This window comes from Enhydra lutris, unplaced genomic scaffold (assembly GCF_002288905.1).
Source record: "Enhydra lutris kenyoni isolate GAN:26980312 unplaced genomic scaffold, ASM228890v2 scaffoldscaffold10, whole genome shotgun sequence".
In the NCBI taxonomy this organism is placed as follows: domain Eukaryota; kingdom Metazoa; phylum Chordata; class Mammalia; order Carnivora; family Mustelidae; genus Enhydra; species Enhydra lutris.
This window is the reverse complement of record NW_019154094.1, coordinates 1,994,637-2,018,282: the sequence shown is the minus strand read 5'-3', so window position 1 is coordinate 2,018,282 and position 23,646 is coordinate 1,994,637. Positions and strand designations below refer to the sequence as shown.

Here is a 23,646-nt window from a genome sequence, read left to right as displayed (position 1 = left end):
TAATTACCCCTCCCCCCATTTTACAGATAAGGAAACTGAGGCTCAGAGATGGAAGAGACATGAGATCAGGGGCTGAGGTGCGTGCGGAAGGACTGACATCTCAGGAGCTGGACATGCCCCCCCCCCACCCCGGGACTAGAGGAAGCTGATGTCCTTGAGGAGGAAACAGCACAATAACAAGTCACATGACCAGGGGAGGGGGGGTGCTTCCTGTTTCCTGGCCCCTCCCAAGCCAGCCTTGGCCAGCCCAGGGCTAAGCAGGCAGTGGCCAGAGCTACCCCAAGAGTTTCCAGGGATTTGGGCCGCTGACCAAGGTACTCCTAGAGGCACAGAAGTAGAGAAGACTGGGGGTACCCAACCCCAAGACTGGGGCCTCTGACTCAAGAGGACCCTGGGGAAGAGAAGTGACTCTTGAAGTCCTCAAGCCAGGCCCAGACTGGGGACAGAGGGAAGCACAGAGGTAGTGAAAGATAAAGGAGGCAGAGGAGAAGGGGAGAGCAGAACAATTTTTAGAGATAGTGAGCTGCCTGTCAAGAGGGGCATCGAAATGTACCAAATCCACACTGATAGTTCAAGATCCCTTCCAGAGGGAGGGGATCAATGCCCATTTCACAGAAGAAGATATTAAGGCCGTCAACAGGGACAACGAAGACAAGAGAGACAAGAGCTGAGATCAAGCTGTGGTTTTAGGAGGAAAATTCAGAAGACTGATTTCTGCACAGCAATGAATGCTCGGGCCACACGCCCCCGAAGCCGGCGAGGGAGGCACGCTCCGCCTGTAAGTGCCCCCCTGCCTGCCGCACCCAGCTCTTTGGGGCCACTCACAGCCCTGCCAGGCTCAGAGCTTGGCCCTGTGGGTCATTTTCAGGGGGAGCTCGATCCTGTGGCAGAGAGTTCCGAGGAGGTTGAGGCAGCCAGCGGGAGTTCTGAGCTGGGCCCTGTGACATCTCAGGAGAGCCCGGGGCCAGAGGCCGAGGCCAGTGGGCAGGGCCTGGGGAACAGGTAAGGCCCGCTTGGTCTGTACTCCCCACTCCAACCCTGGTATATCTTTCCTACCCACAGATGCACCTGTGTTCCTCCCTTGCTCACACACGCCCCGTAGGTTCCCACTGCCTTCCTCAGCCCAACTTTTCAAACCCCGGTTAATGCAGCCCCCGTGAGCCAGAGACCCCATTTCCAGAACCTTCCATCTCTTACCTCACCACAGGACCAACACAGAGGCTGAAGGGGACTCTAGCAGAGGACCCGCCCCATCTCCTGAGGGACCCTGCAAGCCTGCTGAGGAAGGCCAGCAGGCTGCAGATGTAGCCCCACTGGACGGGAAGACTGTCCCCCCCAGGCCTGAAGCCTCTGACATGTTTCAGACTCTCCAGCATGCTCTGAGCTCCCTGGAAGCAGCGGCTGCTGCCTGGCGCCACCGGCCCCCAAGCTGTCCTGGGCCCGTGGAGGCAGGAGACAGAAGCCGGGTGGGACCCAGGCCCTGCTTGGAGCAGGAGGGGGCAGGGGGTTGCCAGAGGGAGGCAGCCCGCCTAGCAGAAAGGAATGACTGGCTGCGATTGGCCTTGGGCAGCCGAGAGGAGGAGCTGATTCGCGTGCAGACCTCCCTGCAGGCCATCCAGGCTGAGAAGGAGATGCTGCAGAGAGAGGTGAGGGGGGGCAGCTGTCTAAGGGCGAGGCCGGCCTCGCATAGGTTCAATCATTCGTTCAAAAGAAAAACTTTTATGGAGCTTTGACTGCTGAGTCCTGAACAGGCAATGGTCCGCTGTCTTCTAAGTTAAGGTGGTCAGAGGAAGTGACGCTTGAATGAGGAGGTAAGGAAGGAGCCATGCAAGGATCTGGGGGAAGAGCACGCCAGGCAGAGAAGGAACTGCCCTCCGCGAGGTGGGAGTGTGATTCAGGGATCGGAGAGGGGGCCAGTGTGGGGGCGAAGCGAGGGCAGGTTGGTGATGGGGGCACATTTACAGGGTATTGTGGGCTGTTGGGAGTTGGGCTTTTGCCATGAGCCTGGTGGGATCCTGGAGGGTTTTCCCGGAGCAGAAAGGGCGGGACCCTGATGCTGCGTTCACGGGCGCCCTCTGGCGGCCGTGGGAGGAACAGCCTGTGTGTGCGGAGGGCGCGGGATCCTGCGGACCAGGAGGCTTTGGTCCAGACACCAGATGGTGGGAACTGTGGAGGTGGCACGAAATGGGCAGATTCTGGGTGGTGTCGAAGGTGGAGCTGGCAGGTTTGGGTGTAAAAGCCAGAGAAGGGTTGAAGACAAGTCCTGGTTTGGGGTCTGCGGGACTGGAAGGGAGAAATGCGGAGGCTCCAGGAGGAGCGGGTTTGGTGGGAGGGAGACCAGAAGCTGGTCGGGGCCCTAATGAGCTCACGATACCCATCAGACACCCGTGTGGGACCATCAGAGAGACAGCTCTGTGTCTGAGTCCTGAGCTCAGGGGTGGTGTCAGGATCGGAGAAACACATTTGGACCTCTTTAGCATGTGGACAGAATCTAAAGCCATGTGGCTAAAGGAGATGGTGGGGCACAGGCTCTCATCTTGGGCAGGACAAGGGGGCTGCCAGAGCCCAGCCTGAGGGGTGGGGCCCACTTCCTGGCTGGGAAAGGAAATCCCCCCCTCCACATTCCTCTCCTCACCCCCACCACCTCTGGCAACCACCACTCGGTTCTCTAGATCTATGAGCTCAATTTTTTGTTTTGTTTTAGATTCCAAATATAAGAGAGAGTACAATGTATTTTCTTTCCCTGACTTATTTCACTTAGCATAATCCCCTCAATGTCCATCCATGTTGGGGCGCCTGAGTGACTCAGTTGGTTAGGCTCAGGTCATGATCCCAGGGTCCTGGGATCGAGTCCTGCATCGGGCTCCCTGCTCAGTGGGGAGTCAGCTTCTCCCTCTCTGCCTGGTGCTCTCCCTGCTTGTGGACGCTCTCTCTGTCAAATAAATAAATAAAATATTGGGGGGAAAAAACGTCCATCCATGTTGTGGCAAATGGCAGGATTTCCTTCCTTTTTTTTTTTCTTTCTTTTTTTTTTCCTTCCTTTTTTTAAGGACAAATGATATTCCTTTGTTTATCCCCAGATCTTCTTTAGCCATTCATCCACAGGTGATCACTTCTGATCATCAAGATAGGTTGCTTCTATGTCCCGGTTATTGTCAAGTAATGCTATAATGAACGTAGGGGTGGGATATCCTTTCGAGTAACTTTTTTCCTTTCCTTCGCATAAATACCCAGAAATGGAGTGGCTGAATCATGTGATAGTTCTAGTATTAATTTTTTGAGGGAGCAATATATGTTTTGGTATAAACGGCTGCACCAATGCACAATCCTGCCAATGGTGCACGAGGGTTCCCTCTTCATATCCTCCCCAGCACTTGCTATCTCATGTCTTTTTTTTAAACTAATTAATTTGCAGGGGAGAGAAAGCAAGTGTGCGTGTTTAAGTGGGGGGAGGGGCAGAAGGAGAGAATCTTTAAGCTGACTCCCTGCTGAGCACAGGGCTGGATCCCACGACCTATGAGATCATGACCTGATCCGAAACCAAGAGTCAGACACTTAACCAACTGGGCCACCTAGGCACCCCAGTGTCTTTTTGATTTTTTTTTAAAGATTTTATTTGTTTATTTGACAGAGATTACAAGTAGGCAGAGAGGCAGGCAAGGGGGCAGGAAGCAGACCCCCCGCTGAGTAGAGAGCCCGATGTGGGGCTTGATCCTAGCACCCTGGGATCATGACCTGAGCCAAAGGCAGAGACTTTAACCCACTGAGCCACCCAGGCACCCCTCTTTTTGATCTTTTTGATAGTAGCTTTTCTAATAGCAATAGGGTGATATCTAATTGTGGTTTTGATTTGCATTTCCCTAATGATTAGTAATTTCGAGTACCTTTGCATGTACCGATTGGCCATGTATATGTTTAAAGAAAGAAGATTCTTGAGTGGCTAAGTGAGTTGCCCAAGGCTCAGTAGTGGTGAGTTTGGCGGGGTGAGTAGCTAGGTTCCTGCTTCCCAGCTGGGAACTGTCCCAGGAACAGGTCTGCAGGAGGGTCAGTGGGTGATTGGAGCTCCCAGGCCTGACCTACTCGTCTTCCTTCCCCACCCCCACCCCAGGTCCAGGAGCTGCAGGATTCCCTGCTGAGGCTGGAACCTTTCCCGCCTCCCTCCCCGGGCCAAGCAGGGGCCTCAGGCAGTGGCTCCAGCAGTTCTGGGGTAGATGAGGAGCCCTGGGGGACTCAGGTGAGCATGGGAAGCATAAAAACCATGATCTTTAGATCTTTAGGATTCTGGGCCATGAGACTCAAATCCTGGTCCTGTGATCCAGAAACTTCTGGGGTGGGAAAAAGCTTAACTCCATGATACTGGGCCCTCAATGACAGTCTGGATGAATCAAGTCCCCTCTTTCTGACAGGACCCCTTCCCCTTGGTTCACCCCCTGCTCCGGCGCGTCCGGAGCGATTCCAGTACTCAGATGCTTGGACCTCTCCCCACTCGACCCCTCACCCCCGAGATCCACATCATGGATGTGCGGATGGAGCAGCTCCGGGGGTAAGGGTTACAGATGCTGAGCTCGTAAGGGCGCCACAGAGCAGGCAAGAAGTGGGGAGGAGGGTGGAAATCACCTGGGTCCTGACCGCACTGGGGACGCCTCTCATTTTCCCTCTCCCCTAATGGCGGAGGCAGGAACATTGAGAAGCTCAAATGTTTCAACCGTCTGCTGTCAGCTGTGCTGCAGGGGTACAAGGGCCGGTGTGAAGGCCTGAGCATGCAGCTGGGCCAGCGGGAGGCAGAAGCCACAGCCCTGCGTATGGCCTTGCAGTACAGGTCAGTGCCTCCTGTACTGTTCTGACTAGTGTGGAAGGGAATGGGTGTGCTCAGAGGATGATCCACAGGGAGAGTCTGGGCCCTCGCAGGAAAGCACTTTCCCATCCGGAATTACTTTTTTTTCCCCAAAGATTTTATTTATTTATTTGACAGAGAAAGCGATCACAAGTAGGCAGAGAGGCAGGCAGAGAGAGAGAGGGGGAAGCAAGCTCCCTGCTGAGCAGAGAACCCGATGTGGGGCTCAATCCCAGGACCCTGATCATGACCTGAGCCAAAGGCAGAGGCTCAACCCACTGAGCCACCCAGGCACCGCCCCCTCTGAAATTATTTTAAGGCAATTTTAGCCCAGGGGTGCTGAAGGAGTTTACATGCTGCTCCCAGCAGTGGGAGTGGGGGATGGAGTGAAGGGTCCAAGGACAAGTGGGTACGTCACCCACATGACAAGATGGGGCCAGGAGTCCTGGAGCACTCAAAATCAGTGTCTCACAGCGAGCACTGCGAGGAGGTGTACGGAGTCCTGCTTACTCTCCGGGAGGCTGACTCGGGAGCAAGAGAAGGGATCCCTAAGGGGGACCTGGAAGTGGCGGAGAAGGAAGCCCAGAGGCTGCTGGCACAAGAGGACACTGCCATGGATGGAGAGACACCACGGGATCCACAGCCAAGGTACCCCTGGGAACCTTGGGAGCTGGGAGGGCCAGTGAGTGGGGTGCTTAGGTTGACAGACACTGGGAGTGGTATAGGGCCCGCCAGGGTTGGTGTGAAGATGGATGATGGTGCCCACTGATTAGAACTGGCATGATGGTGTTGAATGGGGTTGGCCTGACGTTGGCATACACGGGGTTGGCAGGCTCAGTGGTCATGACCATTGTGTTGGTGCTATGGTATCCACCGTGTTGGCCTAAGGAACAGCACCTTCTGAGTTGGTGTGATGGCTTCTTCTGGGATGGCATGAGCAACAGTAATTGTTGACATGATAGTGTTCACTATGTTGTCTTGATGAATGGTGGTGCCCATTGGGGTTGATGTCATGGTGTCCACCATGTTGGTATGACGATATTCACCACCGACAAGATAGAATCCATCATGGCCAGTACGATGGAAGATGATAGAGCCCACCAGAGTTGGCATGAAGTTAGCACAACTGTGGTCACCAGTGTTGACATTAGACACCTCTTCTGTTTCCTGCAGCCCCGAAGGCAGTAGTGTGGATCGGCCCACACCGCAGGAGGTGGCTACCCAGCTCTGGGGCTATGTACAGCGTCTCCAGGCACGCCGTGCTCTGGTGAAGATTCCCCCAGAGCCTGGCCCGACTTTGGCACCCATGCCCACTGTGCCCCACGCAGAAGCCATGGTTCAGGCCATTCTGGGGACCCAGCCTGGCCCGGCCCTACCCCACTTGGAGAAGATGCAGATCCAGCAGGACTTGGCATCTACACGGGTACACATGGGCAGTGGTCACTGTGTTGGTGTTTTTTTCCTGGGACAAAACCCTTTGCCCAGGCTGAGAGGGATGTGGCTGGGGGACTGGGTAACAAAGGAGAGTTCTGCATGGCTGGGGGCAGACTTCCTGGAGGGAGGAGCATTGGACCTGGGATTTTGAGGGATGCATAGGAGTTTGTCTTCTGGAATTCAGTTTCTCCTAAGATTCTGAATCTGGCTTTCCAAAATTTCCTTCCTATGGAGAGGAGATGGAGGCAGAGGACGTAATCTGTTTTTCTCCCTGGCATGAAAGATCTGAGGTTCTAGAGTTGGAGAAACCCCAGACACTTCCGCTGAGATGCTACTGGCCCTTGTCTGGGATATTGGTACCCTCTGAACTGCCATTCCTATAGTGGTCACCTTTAGGAGATGGTTATTTCCCATCATACAAAATCACGGTGTAGGTTCAAGTTCTTGCCTGACCGGTCCTCACTGGGGGGTGGAGGGTCCTCCTGGGGCCTCAGTTTCCCCAGATCCTAGAGGCCCCCATCGTCTGCCCACTCCTTGGTCCCTCAGGAGAGTCTGGCAGACCTGATGCTGCGGCTTCAGTTGGTGCGGCGGGAGAAGCGGGGTCTGGAGCTGCGGGAGGCTGCCCTCCGAGCCCAGGGCCCAGCCCACGTGCTCCTGCTGGAGCAGCTGCGCTGGGAGCGGGCCCAGCTCGGGGCTGGTGGGGCCAGCAGTAGTGGCGGCGACAGCAGTGGAGGCGGGAGCAGTGGGGACGAAGAGGAGGTGTCCCAGGTGAGTGGAGCTTCCCAGACCTGGTGGAGACAAGAGTATACTATGGGCCCTGGTGCCCTGGTGCCCTGGTGGATCACAGTCCCCCTCTGAGCCTCAGCTGGCGTTTCTGCACAAAGAGATGAGTTGAATGTCAGAGGACTGAATGTCAAAGTTCATACCTGTACTGTGGGCTTTTTTTTTTTCTTTGAGGGTATTGAGCCCACTAAGCCCTGAGGAGTCTGGCTCTTCCACTCAAACCTGTGTCTCCTCCTTCCCACTCTCAGGCTTATCTCCTCCAGCATCTCCCCTCCAATAGCCCCAGCCCATGCATCACCTCTTCCTTAAATTTTGGCTGGAACTTGCTCCCTAAGGCCTTCCCTTTTACCCCTTCCCATCTAATCAGGTCTGTCCTCTGCTTAAAGCCTTCAGCAGCTTCTGGAACCCTCCTTTGAATCGTCTCTCTTACCTCTGAGCCTTCATAGGTGCTGTGCCCCTTCCAAAAACACTCGTCCCTTACCTCTTTGTCTGATTAAGCCCATGATCCCTTGCAAGTCTGAGCTCAGACCTCACCTGCCTGCAGATGAGATCCCCTGTTATTTATTTCTCTAGGTAGGGAGGAATTTTACCCTCATTGGGGTATCTCACCAGACTGGGGGCTCTGTGAAGGTGGGGGCTGTGGCTGCCCACAGTTTGGGTGGCTTCAACGTCCAGCTTGGCCTGAGTATGCCCTCCACCTAGGCCAATGTCACTTATCACTTCCCTCCCTTCTGTCTCCCACAGGGCCCTCCCGCTATCCTTGGTGGCAGAAGGGGCATTGATGGAGGTCAGGTGGGCAAAGCCCAGGGCCCGGAGCCTCTGGCCCAGGAACTGGCAGCGTCACTTAACCGGTGTGTGTCTGGGTCCTGGGCTGGGCGGGTACGTGCAAGGTTCCATGCAGGCACCGTGTGCAGCAGAGGGCTGGGTGTGCGTCCGTGTACGGGTGTGTGCACAGGGAAACACCATGGACAGGTGTGGTGGGAGGAGGGAGGGAGCTCCTTCAGTGAGGAGCTCCTCTCTCCCCACCCCTGCACCAGGGCCCTGGGCCTGCGGGAGCAGCTGCACTCTCTTCGGGAGGAACTGGAACAGGTGGCTCAGAAGGGGCGAGCCAGACGAGCTCAGAGTGCTGAGCTGAACAGCGATTTATGCAAGGCTCACAGGTGGGTCTCCCTTCCCCGGGTCTCCCTGGGGGACCTCAGAAGTGACCCTGGCTTTCTCTGGGCCTCAGATTTCCCCCATAAAGTAGGTGGCAAGTCCAAGCCACTCCATACCTCCCCTTTCTGAATGGAACCCTAGGAAGATTCAATCTCAAAGAGCTCCTGTCTGGGGTTGGAAATACATAGCTCCTGACTTGGTGGGAGGGGGGCCCTTTCCTGGCTCAGCACCCCCTCCCACCCCCTCCAGTGCCCTGGTCCTGGCCTTCCGAGGTGCCCACCGGAAGCAGGAAGAGCAGCGGAGGAAGCTGGAGCAGCAGATGGCCCTCATGGAGGCTCGACAGGCAGAGGAGCTGGAGGTGTTAGAAGCCACAGCAAGAGCACTGGGCAGGCCCAGACCACCTTCCCGGCCACCCCGGCTGGGAGAGACCTTTCTGTAGGTCCCATTGTGGCGGTGTCTGGACATGCCAGACTGTCACGGAGGGCGCCACCATAAACTGTCCTGGAGTGATGTTTTATCATGTGTGACCTTGAATGTTGGGATCTGTTGGGTGGGATGAGGGCCGATGCACCTGTGGGATCTGGGACCTGATGGAAGGAGGGGTGGCTGGGCATTTGAGAAAGGCTCCCTGGCTTTGACCTGGAGCCCCGTGGCATGTGAATACGATGCCAGCCAGATCATGGGGTCATGCCAGGGGTCATGCCAAATCTAGGATATGGGGGTGAAGGATTCAGGGTCAGCGAGGTTACATGACCAGAACTGACATTCCATCACTCATCTGTCTCTTTTGGAGGGGTCAAAAGACACATTCCCTTGTCCATATCCTTCCCAGGAAGATGCTGGGTTTGGCCTGGTAGATGCTCCAAAGAGGAAAATGCCTGTATCCCAGAAGGAAAACTGAGGGCCTAACGATTCAGGGTGTGGAAAGTTAGCCAGAAGACCAACCGCTCCCAAGGTGGAGGTGTGGGAGAGGAGACATCAGAGGGCTTTGGAACTCTTGTTCAAAGGGAAGGTGGAGAGCTAAGGTAAAGGGCTTCTGGGTGGGGGCAGAGCACAGGTAAGAAATCTGCAAGTGTTTACTCCCGGGCAAGGGGATTCTGGCCCGAGGGAGAGTCTGGATGGTCCCGGCCCAGGTTAAGCTCCAGCTTTCACCCGCGGGCCTGGGAGCCTTCAGGGTCAGGTCAATAGCAGACAGCTAATTAGCATGTCATTTGCATAAGCCACACACCCTGGCAAGGGGGACCAGGTGGGACCGGCCAGCCGGATTATTGCTGGGCTCTCCCCCCTCCTCTTGGGGATGGCTGAAATCCAAGACGGGGATTAGAAAGGTTTTCGTCCCCAGCCTAGTAGTGGTGGTGCTAGTGTTGGGTGCTCTCCAGCCCACACCTGTGCAGGTGTGTGCGGTGGCTGCCTGCCGCCAGGGGGGCCTGAGGTCAGGCGGGTCCTGCGCCTGGAGTCAACCTGGTCCTGACGCTCAGCTCCTGAGAGATTGCTGGGGTGGGTGACCTTCGGATGGTGCAATCTCTCTGGACAAAAGCCAGCTTTGAAGAAAGCAGGGAAACTGAGGAGGGCAAGGTCCTGAGGAGGTCGGAGGGGCCGAGACAGCAATGCTGCTTCCAGCACTCCAGTCCCACCAGTTTGCCTGTGGTGGGGGGGTAGGGCAGAAGGAGACAAGGTCACCTGCTGAAGGGTGGGGAATGAGCTCGGGCTGTTGCGGGGAGCAGGGGCCGGTTCCCAGGCCGACGGGAGCGGGGTCTGGCGGTTCCCACGGGTGCCCCCTCAGCAGATGGGCCCAGGGCTCTTTGTCACCGGTCCGCAGCCGCCGCAAGGTCAAATGTCACCGCGGGGCCGCGGGCAGGGGTCAAGGGGGTGGGGCCGGACCTCGACAGCCCCCCCCCAGGGCCTCAGGGGTTTCCACCCGCCCTGCAGTGCTACGGGGAGGAGTCCGGGCAGCCCACGAGGGGTTGGACTTACCGGAGGTTCTAGGCTTTGCCTTGTGTGTTTCCCTAGTCTCCAAGCCCACCCCAGACTGCCACTTCTGAGCCTCCCCTCCCTGAACTTGTGTCCCTCAAGCCCTAGGTCCCTGCCCCCTCCCCTTTTCAGTCCCCCTCTGACTCCCTTCCCTGAACTTTGTCTCCCTTCTGAGATGCCCCCTGCCCAGGAATGCTGGAAAGCCCTGTCCAGGGCCCTGGGACCCCTGTCCTCACCCCCAAATAACCAGCCAGCACCTCTACATTCCCAGGCAGCCCCAGAACAAAATGGTCTTTTCTAACCATCCAGGCCCCCTTCTTCAGCAGGGCTTACATGCGAAAGAACTCCACTCTAGTTAGTCCCACGGAAAGTCCTTGTTCCTGTCTAACCCCAGTCCTTCTTGCTTCCTGTGCTTGTTAAAACCTCCCTCAACTCCCACCCAGCCAGACTCTCCCTGGGAGGCCCAGAGGCCCAGGTCTGGGTGTGTGGTGCCTGGCTTATGCGGAACCTTGTTATACTCTTAAATGTTGCATGATCTACAAGATCTCCTAGTACCACCCCCCACGGGGCCCCCAGCTAAGGTGCCCCCTCAGATACAATCTGGAGAAGGGGATGCCTTTTTCCAAGGCCCCTTCCTGCCAAGAGCAGGACCAGTGGGGGCACAGGGCACTGTTTTTCCTGCCGGCTCTGAGCGGCCCAGCCACGTGCCCCGGTGTCCAGCTCTGGGCCCAGGGCCCGGGGGCGGGGCAGGAGAGAAGGCCTGCAACTGGACCTGGGGGACTCCAAGGTGAAAGGTCACCGTAGGAAGGGCTTTTCCAGCTGGTTAAACGTTAACAGGCCCAGAGCAAGAGGCTCAGGCGCGCCCAGGACTGCCTGGGCAGAAGGTGGGGCGGTGGGGGGGGGTACACAAACAAAGGGTGCTTAATAAATGCTGGTCGTGTGGGGGAAGCTGTAAGCTAGCGGCAACTGAGAGGCTCCAGGGAGCCTGGCAGAGACATCTGCAGTCCAGGCGGTGGCCTGGCCAAGCCCTTTATGTGCAGCACAGAAAGAAAAGGAAATTAAAGAGGAAAAGGGGCAGGCCCCAGTAGGGATGCTGGGCATTCCTGCTGCCTCTAGCCCAGCTGGGCGGGTGGGTGCCCTGCCCCCAGAGGCCTAAAATCCCGGCGAAGGGGCCCCTGACCTCGCGCCCCTGCCGGCTACAGACCACAACATCCCTTGGCCCTGGAGATTCCCAGCACCAGGTGTTAGCCCAAGCTGAAAAAGGGTGGGGTGGGGGTCAGACGCGGCGACTTTCTGGAAGAGGAAGCAAACACAATCCAACAAGCAACTGTGCAAAGAAATGCCCCCGTGTGTGTGTGTGTGTGTGTGTGTGTGTGTGTGTGTGTGTGTACACTGTGCAGGGGCGTGCCCCCCGGGGGCAACCGGCCCCCTATTATTGCTTCTGCGGGGAATGCAGGGGTAGGGTTCTGAGGTGCGCCTCGAGGGCGGTTGAGTGAGGCATCGTCCAAGGACGGAGGTGGAGGGGAGGGCCTTGGAGAGACATCTTGGCGAGGCTGCGGAAGGGCAGAGGGCAGCAGCGGCCAGGATCCCGCCGCGGCCCGGCAGGGGTTAAGGCTGGAGTCGGGCGAGGGCGGGGGCAGAGGGGGGAGGAGGGGGGAGGGTCAGGCCGTGCGGCCCAGTGCTCCGCCCTCGCCCCTCCCGCCGGCCCGGGCGCCGGGCGCCGAGCGAGGCCACCCATGCCCTTATAAGGGTGGCCGTCGCCGGGGCAACGAGCGCCCGCCCCCAGCCCGCGGCGCGCGCCCCTGCCCCCGCCCCCGCCCCCCGCCCGCCCCGCGAATGGAACGTTGTGTGTCAAACCGGCCGCAGCGCGAGGCCGGCGCGCGGGGTCGGCGGCGGCGGCGAGAGCGAGGCTCGGGCCCAGGCGCAGGCCCAGGCCGGGCAGGCGCGGCCGCAGAGGGGGCGGCAGCTCGGGAAGCACCGGCCCGCAGCCTTGCAGGCCCCGAGCGGCCGCCTGGGGGCCCGGGGGAGCTAGGGGGCGCGGCGACCGGCCCCGGCGCGCGCCTGCCGCCCCTCCCCCGCGCCGCGGGCGGCCGCGTAACTTGCGGCCAAACTTTCCCCCCGGCCTCCCGCGCTTGGATGGCGGCCCGCTAAGTTGGCCGCAGCCCCCGGCCAAGCGGCGGCCAGGCCAGAGGGCGCCCCCTGCGCAGCCTGCGCCGGGCCATGGCCCGCGCGCCCCCACCGGGGCCCCAGGGCGGCGGGGCGCGAGTCCCCGGGGCCCCCGGCTCGCGCCTCTAGCGCGCCCCCCCGCCCCCAGGCCCGGCCCCGCGCACGCGTGGGAAAGTTGGCCTGGAACCGGCCCGACCAGTTCTGCCCGGGCGCGCGGACCGGCCGCAGGAAGTTGCTGCAAAACTTTTTTGGGGGGTGCAGCCGGTGCCCCCCGTGCGCCGGGCCCGGATGCGTGCCGGGTAGGGTCCCCCCGGGCCGAGAGGGGTGCCCGGAGGGAAGAGCACGGAGGGGGCGCCCCGGCCCCGCTGCCCTGGGGCTATGGCCATGGTGACCGGCGGCTGGGGCGGCCCCGGCAGCGGCGGCGGCGGCGACACGAACGGTGTGGACAAGGCGGGCGGCTACCCGCGCGCGGCCGAGGAAGACTCGGCCTCACCCCCGGGCGCCGCCAGCGACGCTGAGCCCGGCGACGAAGAGCGGCCGGGGCTGCAGGTGGACTGCGTGGTGTGCGGGGACAAGTCGAGCGGCAAGCACTACGGCGTCTTCACCTGCGAGGGCTGCAAGAGCTTCTTCAAGCGGAGCATCCGCCGCAACCTCAGCTACACCTGCCGGTGAGCCCCCTCTCAGCGCACGGCCGCTGTGCACCCGGCCCCAGCTTGGGCCGGGCCTCTGACCTGCTCGGTCACCTTGGGCCTGGCGCTGACCTTCCCCGGGCCTCCACTCCCCTCTCTGAGATAGGGGCACAGACCCCTCTCCCCTTCTCCATTCCATTCCTGGGATTGTGTATACAGTCGGCGCTGTATCGATGCAGGTCCCCCTCCTCAGGTGGTCTCTTGCGGCTTCCGCCCCAGTTCCTTGCTCCTTCTCCCTCCCTCCCTATTCTCTGGAGAGGGGTCATCTCCGTGCGGGGAAGGGTTGGGGGGTGCTGTCAGGGGTGGGGTCCTAACCCCAGGGCATCCCTTCTCGGGGATCTCGGCGCGCAGGGGACGCTGCGGGAATCGAACGTGGAACTTGGACTGTGGAGCTCGCAGCGTCCAGGGGCCATTGTCTGCGGCCGCGCGGATCGATACGGCGCGCCCTTGGGGTCAAATATCACTTCCAAAGTCGCCCTGGCCACCGAGGCGGCGGCGGCGGCGGGAGCGAGGCAGGGGTGGCACCGGGCGGCCTCCGGCCTCTTTCGCATGGGTAGCCCTGCTATGGGGGGAGCTGGGCTTGCCTATCGGGGGGGGAGTGCCCGCCCCCCCACCCCACTGTGGGCTCACTCTGGGCCTTGGGTCACTGGAAACCGCCACCGAAGGGCTGGGAGGGGGGCTGGGTTTGACCACACCTCGGCTGCTCCAACCCTCCCCCCACCGCAGGAGTGGGTGCGGGCCTGGGGCTCCTGGAAAATCCCTGAAACTTCGGTCGACTCTGACAGGGTGGGGGTGAACGTTTCCAAGAAGGAGCCCTGGGCCCTCTGAGGTTGGAGTCCCCGCTGACAGGGTGTGGCCTTACTGGTTTCTCTGGTTGGTACTGGGGTTGGGTGTCTAGCCCAGGGCCCCCTTCGCTGCTGCTCTTCCGTGAGTCGTGAGTGCCCTTTCCATCCATTGATGAGCTCCTACCCTCCACCCCCACAGGAACATGTGTAGGCCCTATTAAGCTGGTATGGAGAGTCCCATTTTCCAGATAGGCAAAACTGAGGCCCAGCGAGGTCCTGGCCCTGCCCTAGGGCACCCAGGGGGAGACCCTGCCCCAGTTGGGGCTTAGCAAGGGGAACTGGGGTAGGGAAGAGGGGAGCGGCGGAGTCCTGGGCAGGGTGTCCCCAGGGAGAGGGCAGCTGACGGAGGGCTTGTTGGTGAAGCCAGAGGGCGGGGTCCTGGGCACCAGAGGCTGGAGTTTGGCCCCAGGTCTGCGGTCAGGGCCTTGTCTGGGGTAGCTGTGTGTGCGTGTATGTGTGGGAGAGCTGGCTCGATCCCTCCTCCAGTGCTAACTGGGCCACCAGACTTTGGCCTCATTCTTGATGCGGGAATACCCGCCTGCTCTCTGGCCAGGTCTTTGGGGAGGGCAAGGGAGGAGCTTCGGTGGCTCTGGGGTCCCAGGGGGCTCTCTGAAGGTGGGAGCAGGGATCTACAAGGCAGGGGAGGGGGGGCGTTGTTTGGGGCTGGCAGATTCTCCAGAAGATCTGTACTGTGTGACCCGGTGAAGTCTCTGGCCCTCTCTGAGCCTCAGATTGGTTCAGCAAAGTCCCCTCGGGGCCTAGCCTGGGAGGTTTGATGCCAGCCCCTCAGAGAGACCCCCAGCTCCGATCCCAGATCTCTCCCAGCCTAGAGAAGGCACAGTGAGGCACAGATGCTCCCTGCCTGTGGAGTCTGGGGTGGGCCCAGGGGAGAGATGGGTTCGGAGCCCCAGGAGAGAGCAAGGGGCTCTGCCCAAGGTTCAGGGAGGACTGCCTGGAGGAGGTCCCTCGGAGGTAGGCCTTAAGGCAGGAGGGGTTTGGCAGGTAGAGGAGGTGAAGGGCACTTCTGGGGAGAGTGTGGCCCAGGCAAACACTCAGTAGCAGGTTAGGGGAGCAGTGTTGTAAGATGAGACCACCCAGGCATGGGAGAACTTAGAGGTGAGTGGATCAGAAGTGCTGGACTGAGGATGACAGGGAGCCAGAGAGGAGGGTAGGTGAGCAAGGGAGGGCAGGGATGGAATTGGACCAGAGGCCAGAAGCCTTGGGAGGAGGCTGAGTTGGGCCGTGGGTTTGGGTAAAGCATGTTTTCCTTAGGTGGGATAACAGATGGAACTTACTGTTTCCCCGTCTGGAGGGACAGGAGATCTGTCTCAACTCTGCAGCTGGGGAAGTTGAGGCAGAGACCTCCCCTGAGGTCCTGAGGGCTGGGCCCCTGCCTGCCTGCCTGTCTGCCCCAGGCCCGGCTGTTTCCACCCGGCTGCCCAGGACCCTCCCACTGCCTGCCTGCCGGGCTTTGTTCTGGTTCTGCCTGAGCTCCCTCCACCCTAGCAGGGCCTCTTCCTGGGGGCTAAGGCCCGGCAGGGGACAGAGGCCTGGGCTTAGAGGTTGGCGCTGTGGGACCTGGACACTCGGAGACCCGAAGGACCTCAGCTCTCCTGAACCTGCCATTGAGAACCCCCTGGCTTGGGCTTGGGTCCGGACACCCTCCCCAAAAGCCCCCCCAGACTCCCCCAGACCCAGTGCATCGCATATAGAGCCGGCACCGGGCCTCCCATTTCCAGATGAGGAAACTGAGTCTCGGTGGAGAAGTTGCCGCCCCAGGGCTGGGGCTGAGTACCTGTGGCTGAGATGTGTTTGAATTTTAACTTCATTGAGAGTTCGTTTTACTCTGCGACTGTCTCTGGGTCCCCTCTTGGTACCCAGCTGGGACCCCAGGAGTGTCTGCCCCAGGTCTGGGACTTCAAGAGCCTGGAGCCTAGGGTAGAGAGACACCGAGGGAGCACAGGGGTAGGGTCTAAGGGAAAGAAGTGCTGGAGAAATGTGAAGAACAAGGGCCTGAACCTTCCTGCTTGGGACTGATCCTAGACGGGGAGCTCACTCTGTTGCTGGGCGGGGCCCCCATCCCAACCCTGGAAAAGGCCGTGATCCCTGAGGGCCATGCAGAGGAAGCTTCTTGGGCTCAGCTGGGAGTTGGAAGGTGTTCCCCCAGAGGAGGCCACATGGGTGTGGGATCTTAAAAGGGAGCACAGGGGTTCATTCATTGATTCATTCATTTATTCATTGGTGGCAATCTTGTGCAGGGTGACAATCCTGGGGCCCTACTGTGCCCAGAGAAGACTGGCCCTGACCTGGCCCTAGTGTCTTAGTTAACCTCCAAGGCCCGGCTCCCTGACCACATACCTTTCTTTGCTGTTCTCACATTGCCCTTGGGACAAAGACACCCATCTCTTGGTCCCCGCAGTGACCAAGTAAAATGAAACTGTCTCCAGCCTTAAAGCTCTCCTTACGCCTCTGCCTGGAATTGCCTCTCTGCTCTGGGGGAACTTTTTTTTTTTTTTTTTTTTAAGATTTTATTTATTTGTTTGACAGATAGAGATCTCAAGTAGGCAGAGAGGCAGGCAGAGAGAGAGGAGGAAGCAGGCTCCCTGCTGAGCAGAGAGCCCGATGCAGGGCTCCATCCCAGAACCCTGGGATCATGACCTGAGCCGAAGGCAGAGGCTTTAACCCACTGAGCCACCCAGGCGCCCCCATGCTCTGGGGGAACTTCTATTCATCCTTCAAAACCCAGTTCCAACACTACCCTCCCTGGCGTGCTTACCTACTTTGTTGCAAATTTGCAGGCGTAGCCCCTGTGATCACCTGGGGATACCTGCCCAGCCCGGGGGCCAGGAGGGTGGGGGAGGGCACTGACGTTTCTCAGGTGCAGCTTTCAAAGGTGGCTTAGAGGCTGGCTCCAGGGGCAGGGCGTGAGTGTCATGGTGGCCCCCTGCCTGCCTATAGGTCTAACCGTGACTGCCAGATCGACCAGCATCACCGGAACCAGTGCCAGTACTGCCGCCTGAAAAAGTGCTTCCGGGTGGGCATGAGGAAGGAGGGTGAGTACCTGCCCGGAGTAGGGCAGGCAGAGGGCCAACAAGCAGCCTGTCTCAGGGGTCTGGGACCTGTGGAGGGTGGGGTCTGGCGCCTGCTAACCTTGTTACCGCCGATCCCACTGTAGGCTTCAGTCTGGCCCCGGGCCAGAGGAATCCAATTAGCTATAGTCACCGGCAGATGAGCCAGGGATGCAAGGGACACCCTGATTCAGGCCCCCATTAGGACAGTTCTGCTCCCCAGCCCCTCCTCTCTGGGCCCTCTGGCCTCAGAGTCAGGTTCCTTGGCCCTGACACCTTGGTGACCCGTGTGTCCCCTTAGCCTGGCCTGTGCTGTCTGAACAAGGGTGGCTTTTTTTTTTTTTTTTTTTTTTTTTTTTTTTTGATTGCTTTCTTCATCCTCCACCCTCTGCTTTGTGTTTGTCCAAGGCAGGAACTCGCCCGATTAAGGCAAAGGGCAGCTTACCCTTCCGCCTGACCCTGGGCACCGGGAGCCAGAGGGAGGCCCAGTCCCTTGTCTCTGCCCTGGGGACTTGTGTGCAGGGACGGCTGGGCCCAGACCTGGACCAAGCACTCTTAGAATTCAGCTGGAACCCACAGGCTGCCACGTGGAGCCTGGTGGGCTCAGGAGCAGGACCTGACTGGCGGGATGAGCACCCCAGGCTGGGCTTCCTATCTCTGTCAGGACTGGTGTGGGGCAGGCTGGCGGCTCTTCACTGCTTCTTAAGTCTAGCCTGCTCTAAAGCTGGTGTCTTCTCTGCTGGCTGCTGGGAAGAGCTCTGGCAATGGCCACTCAGTCTTTCTCTTAAGACCGTCTGATTACTCTTTAGTCCTTTTAAGTTCCCGTATGACTTGCCCCACCCTGACAACCTGGATTTTTGCCTCTACTTGTCCATTTGACCTAAAGTCCTGATGTACTTCAGATCAGGGCTTCAGATCTCCAAAGTCTCGGGAGTGGGGAAAAAAATCATAATCAAAGCTTATGCCCCAAGCACAGTCCACCTCAGGGCCTTTGCACAGGCTGATGCCACTGCTTGGAGCACTCTTACCCCAGATACCGGCATGGCTTCTTTACCTCTTCTTCTCTTTTCTTTTCAAGAGGTGGGGGGAGGGGCAGCAGGAGAGGGCTATAGAGAATCTTAAGCAGGTTCCATACCTAGGGCAGAGACCAGTGCAGGGCTGAATCTCACAACCCTGGGATCATGACCTGAGCAGAAATCAAGAATTGAAATGCTGAGCCCACCCAGGTGCCCCTTATCTCTTTCAAGATTTGCTCAAAAAACACCACCTCAGAGAAGCCTTCCTGATTCACTCTTCACCATCCTCCTTTCTTTGGCACTATCTACCTTGCTCTGTAGTTACTTGCTCCCCCACCAGAATGTCCACTCCCTGGGGAGAGGGACTTGTGTTTGTCTTGTTTTCTGACATAGCCCCCGTGCCTATCCAGGGCCTAGAACATTGAAGGTGCTTAATATGTGTTTCTTGGCTTGAATACTGCCCATTTCGCCCTTACTATATGCCTAGTGCTGTTCCAAGCAAGTTGGATTCTCGTTAATTTAGTGGTGGCTATCATCAGTATCATTACCATCTGCATTTTACAGGTGGGGAAATGGAGCACCGAGAGCAGAGAGGTGAAGAAGTCATTTCCCAGGGTCAGAGAGCAGTAGAGTTGGGTTGGGACTTGAACCCACACAGTTTGGGCTGAATAGAGAGGGAGAGCTGGGGAAGGGGTTCTCAGGAAGCAGGAACAGTGAGTGCAAAGGCTTTGAGGTCAGACCATGGCTGGGTGGGGGGTGAATGGTGGGATATGGGGTTTAGAACTGAGTGAGCAAAGGGCCCAGAGGAATAGGTCCCTCCCCTCCCCCTGGGGGGCAGGGGGTTGAGATGGGATCCACTCTCTGGCCATATCCAGCTACACCTCTTTGATGGTTGAGACACAGAAGTCCTGTGGAGCCTCGAACCCAAGCCCCCGCTTCCCTGCTCAGCTCTGCTAGCCCCTGGTTCCCACCCACAGTCTCTTCCCCCCATTCATTCCCTGGCTGGTTGACCAGAAGTTCATGGAGATGAGACAGGGCATGCCAGCTCATTAAAGATTAGTTTCTGTCTGGCTTGCAGCCCAGTCTGTCCCTGCACCCCACCCACCGTGGCACAGGTCAGGTGAACTATCCCTCTGTGCCTCAGTGTCCTCCTTCCCATTCATCTGAATCCTAGGGACACTGGCCAGCAGTTGGTGCTCCCCTTATTCCCCCTTAACAGGCAAGGCTACTGATGGCTGTTCATGTGTACGGCTGGGACCCCACTCCTAGCATGGAGGGGGTGGTCACTGCAGAGGAGACCTGCCCTTGGGAGCCATGACCTGGGGGGTGCGGTGAGGGTGGGAGCTGGAGAAAAGATCCCATCTCCATAGGAGACATCACTTGCTTTAAGGATAGGCTGCCAGGGGCCGCAAGTAGTTTGAAGGTGACCCCTCCCTGGCCCCCTGTCAGCTCTGGGACCCCCGTGATTGACAGGGGCATGAATGACAAGTCTAGCTTCCCCCACCTCTGAGGGAGAGGGCCAGGCATCCCACCACCCTGCTTATCAGCAAGCAGTGGGCAGTGGGGGTGGCTGCAGGACATGGCCATAGGCTGAGGGCACAGGGCAGAGCAGGGTGGGGCGGGTCGGACCTTGGCTCTGGGCTCCCACTGGAGCTGTGCACTCGTCGGGTGTGATGGGAGGTCCAGGGAAAGGCTGGGTGTGGGGAGCCTTTGAGGAGAGAGGCTGAGGGACCCTCTGATGACGTTATCTTTCCCCCTTTCTTCCTCCCCACCTGCCCCCCATGGCCCTGGATACCCACTTTCCCCCCTTGTTCCTTCCCTCCCTCTCCCCTGTCTGGTCTCTCTGTCCCTCAATCCCTCCCCCATCCCCCGACCCCCTCCCCGCCGGATTCCCTGCGGTGGCGGGGTTGCGGGGTACCCCTCTCTCCTCCCTCCGCTCCTGCCCCCTTCCTTTCCTTCCTTCCCACCCATCTCCGTTCCATCTCCACAGCGGTGCAGCGCGGCCGCATCCCGCACTCGCTACCCGGCGCCGTGGCCGCCTCCTCGGGCAGCCCCCCGGGCTCGGCGCTGGCGGCCGCGGGCGGAGACCTCTTCCCCGGGCAGCCGGTGTCGGAGCTGATCGCGCAGCTGCTGCGCGCCGAGCCCTACCCCGCGGCGGCCGGGCGCTTCGGTGCGGGCGCGGCGGGCGCGTTCGGCGCGGGGGGCGGCGCGGCGGGCGCGGTGCTGGGCATCGACAACGTGTGCGAGCTGGCGGCGCGGCTGCTCTTCAGCACCGTGGAGTGGGCGCGCCACGCGCCCTTCTTCCCCGAGCTGCCTGTGGCCGACCAGGTGGCGCTCCTGCGCCTCAGCTGGAGCGAGCTCTTCGTGCTGAACGCGGCGCAGGCGGCACTGCCCCTGCACACGGCGCCACTCCTGGCCGCCGCCGGCCTGCACGCCGCGCCCATGGCCGCCGAGCGCGCCGTGGCCTTCATGGACCAGGTGCGCGCCTTCCAGGAGCAGGTGGACAAGCTGGGCCGCCTGCAGGTCGACTCGGCTGAGTACGGCTGCCTCAAGGCTATCGCGCTCTTCACGCCTGGTGAGATGCGCTCGCGCTCGGGTATGGGAGGCTGCATGGTGGGGGGCGACCTGGACCCTGACCCCGGCTTTCCTCCCCTTCCCACCCCCCCACCCCTACCGTAGCTGGCCGGACCTGTTGCCCAGCACGTGCTTGAGCGCTGATGGGGCAGTGTGACACCCTGCCCCCGGTCTCCCTGAGAGCCCTGAGCCCGGCTCTCCAGAGCCGCAGCTGTGCCCGGCCCCGTGACTGAGGCCCCACCAGGCTCTCTGCTTGATTCCCAGGCTCCCTGAGATCCGGGTCCCCGACCTCCATTCTCTCATCAAGGTGCTGTTCGGCCCTGAGCAGATTGAGAGGAGGGAGGATGAGGGAGGGAGGTCCTGGATACCTGGTTCTGGCCCTTGGTCCTGACCTTTGTCCTCCCCAGCACCTCAGACCCTCATCCGCCAAATCAGGTGCTTCTTCCTGCTTACTGTGCAGCTAGGGATGCAGCCGGGCCGGGATCGCTGGCCTTCCCTGCGCTTTCCACGCCCTAATTCCTGGGCCCTCAGACTTCTGAACCAGGGCTCCCCATCTGTCCCCAAGGTAGCCTCCTGGCATCAGGGGCCCCTGGAGGTGGGACTGAGCAGGGGCGTGTCTTGGAGGCCTCCCACTGTGGGTGGGGCTAGGGCGGGGTTGTCCCAATACCTTCCTAGTCCTAGGTTAACCATCTAGCATCCAAAGCCCTATCTTACTCTGGTGGCACAGCTGGTTCTGCACTCTGGAAGGTTTCAGATCCCACTAGGTGTCTTGGTGGGGTCAGGGATGCAAGAACCAGACTTAGGCCACTCTGAGAGGTGGCTTTCATTTGATAAATGTGGCTTTGCCCCTCATTCCCCAGAAGATTCTTTCTCTACCTTACCCATTATGGGTCCCCAGTTTAGATGTTGTCACATTCACTGACACCCTAGGCCATTCTGTCTGACTATTCCCTCTGGGGTTGACCCTTCCAAGTCCCTTCCCTAGCTGCTCCTCTCCTTGAGCTGGATTAGAAATCGTCACCTTGCCAAAGGCCTCAGTCGGGGCTCCTCTGTCCTTGAGACACCACTGTCCACACTCCTGTGTTACTGGCCTCAGTGGAGGTCACCCCAGTGTCTCTTGAGGATTGGCACTGCCCAAGATGCCCCCATTCGTGCCTCAGGCCTCCACCTCCCACCTGAATGCCCTCCCCCACTCCCGAGTGGTGCCCTCTTGTCACCCCTGGGGCCTCGTGTTCTCCTGCCACTTCCCACCTGATCGACCTGACCCTTGTCTCTCCAGACGCCTGTGGCCTCTCCGACCCAGCGCACGTGGAAAGCCTGCAGGAGAAGGCGCAGGTGGCCCTCACAGAGTATGTGAGGGCCCAGTACCCGTCCCAGCCCCAGCGCTTCGGGCGTCTGCTGCTGCGGCTCCCGGCCCTGCGCGCTGTCCCCGCCTCCCTCATCTCCCAGCTGTTCTTCATGCGCCTGGTGGGCAAGACGCCTATCGAGACGCTGATCCGAGACATGCTGCTGTCAGGAAGTACCTTCAATTGGCCCTACGGCTCTGGCCAGTGACTTTGCTGGGCCGGCCATGCCACGGCTGGGTCTGCACACCTCAAGGGACACGGATGCTTTGGCCTCATGCGGGGCCCCCAAGTGGAGGACCTTGGCTTCTCTCCTCAGACTCCTATTTTTTAAAGACTGTGAAACGTTTGTCTCCTCTGTTTTTTAAATGATCACAAAACCAAAAAGAGAGTGCTTGTCCAGGCTCCAGCCTCGGCCTCCCCAGAACTCCTGGCCAGAATAGAGGGGGAGGGACCGAGGGACCCATTCCTGGGACAGCCTGGCGCTCAGCACCCCAAGCATGAACTTTTGGGGCCGGTGGGGTTGGGTTCCCTTGTGTGACGGCCTGGCATCTGGACCAGAGGAGCCGGCATAGTAACGCGCCAGGCAGATTGTCTGGACACGTAATCCACGTTGGACACTATATGATGAATGAATCAAGGCCAATAATAAAGATGTTTCCTACCTGCGTGGCCTCCATCATCTTTGTGAGGGGAGGGTAGGATGGGGGGGGGCACGGCACCATCGCCACCCACTCCCATCCATCTGGAACACACACAACCTAGGAAAGCCCTACTTGCTGTTTTTGTGGGGAAGCAGCTGGGAGCCGGGAGGGGTCCAGCAGTCAGCTGTGAGTCGATAGGAGTTGAGTTCTGTAGATGGCTCAGGTTCAGGTTCAGGCTTTGGCCTGTGAAGGTGGACCTCATGGATTCACACAGGGCTTGGACCAGACACCTTATTGTTTCCTTTGGTCAGCTCTTAGTCATGGTATCTGGGCCCCAGTGTCCTCAAAAGAAACATTTGGGGGTAGTCCTGCCACATGTTTAGACAGAGCCCTCCATTCCCCTGGCCACAGCAATTGGTTCAGGGAGGGCGTGTAGCCCACAGCTGGGCCACTGAGATTTGATGGCGGGATTTGGAAGTAGGATGTAATTGAAAGCAGAGCCAAAAGAGGAGGACCAACTTCCCAGGATGCCTTTGGAGCCCCTGGATCAAGCCATACCTGAAACCTCTCGGTTCTTCAGTTCCATGATCCCTAATTTACCCTTTTGTGCCTGAGCCCTCTGAGTTTGGTTTCTTCTCACATGTAACTGAAGTAACTCGTTTCAGAGACTGGCATCTGGAAGGTGGGCTATCAAAGGACAAACTGAAATGTGGACTTTAAGTTGATGTGGGGTGATGGCACTGGGACCTTGCCATCCCGGCCTCAGAGGCTTGTGGCCCAGCTCTGTGGTGGGAAGGGTGCCCCTGAGACTGATGGTCAGGACTGTGGTTCTAGAGCGCAGGGAGAAAGAGCCTGGATGGTGGGGGCAGGCCAGGAAGACGAGCCCTCCATCAAAGATGCCCCTTTGAAAACAGGGAAAAATTCAGGTGTTGCTCTGCAGGCTGGGTCTGTGCTCAGCCCTTAAACCTCCTCCAAAACGCTTCCCATGAGCACCCAGCCTCCTTCATGTCCATCTTGGAAGAGGCCTAAGCGGGAAGACAGTGTTTGAATCCATTTCCTGAGGGATAAATGGAGGTCTCATGGATATGCTCTGTCCCCAGAGGGGACTGAGGCAGGAATGGGAT

The 23,646-nt window shown here is 59.3% G+C and overlaps 2 protein-coding genes across 2 annotated transcripts; both read left to right on the top strand.

The window, feature by feature from the left end:
* Nucleotides 1–408: 408 nt before the first annotated feature.
* LOC111144133 (USH1 protein network component harmonin binding protein 1) lies at nucleotides 409–8,645 on the top strand. The gene is made up of 12 exons (XM_022498292.1): nucleotides 409–778; nucleotides 869–1,002; nucleotides 1,208–1,646; nucleotides 4,109–4,234; nucleotides 4,407–4,543; nucleotides 4,679–4,819; nucleotides 5,309–5,482; nucleotides 6,008–6,257; nucleotides 6,815–7,036; nucleotides 7,796–7,902; nucleotides 8,089–8,211; nucleotides 8,456–8,645. Exons 1-12 carry the CDS (start codon nucleotides 725–727, stop codon nucleotides 8,643–8,645), a joined length of 2,097 nt encoding a protein of 698 aa, XP_022354000.1. The 5' UTR covers nucleotides 409–724.
* Nucleotides 8,646–12,470: 3,825 nt separating this feature from the next.
* LOC111144117 (nuclear receptor subfamily 2 group F member 6) lies at nucleotides 12,471–22,546 on the top strand. The gene is made up of 4 exons (XM_022498266.1): nucleotides 12,471–13,011; nucleotides 16,836–16,930; nucleotides 19,952–20,536; nucleotides 21,815–22,546. The coding sequence occupies exons 1-4, from the start codon at nucleotides 12,722–12,724 to the stop codon at nucleotides 22,087–22,089; spliced, it is 1,245 nt and encodes a 414-aa protein (XP_022353974.1). The 5' UTR covers nucleotides 12,471–12,721; the 3' UTR covers nucleotides 22,090–22,546.
* Nucleotides 22,547–23,646: the final 1,100 nt, after the last annotated feature.

Bases quoted from the DNA above. Each gene is read 5' to 3' on its own strand.
- LOC111144133 (XM_022498292.1), top strand. From the start codon at position 725: ATGAATGCTCGGGCCACACGCCCCCGAAGCCGGCGAGGGAGGCACGCT. The intron at 779-868 runs GTAAGTGCCCCC...GGTCATTTTCAG, and splicing joins GAGGGAGGCACGCTCCGCCT to GGGGAGCTCGATCCTGTGGC. The intron at 4,544-4,678 runs GTAAGGGTTACA...TGGCGGAGGCAG, and splicing joins CGGATGGAGCAGCTCCGGGG to GAACATTGAGAAGCTCAAAT.
- LOC111144117 (XM_022498266.1), top strand. From the start codon at position 12,722: ATGGCCATGGTGACCGGCGGCTGGGGCGGCCCCGGCAGCGGCGGCGGC. The intron at 13,012-16,835 runs GTGAGCCCCCTC...GCCTGCCTATAG, and splicing joins AACCTCAGCTACACCTGCCG to GTCTAACCGTGACTGCCAGA. The intron at 16,931-19,951 runs GTGAGTACCTGC...CCATCTCCACAG, and splicing joins GGTGGGCATGAGGAAGGAGG to CGGTGCAGCGCGGCCGCATC.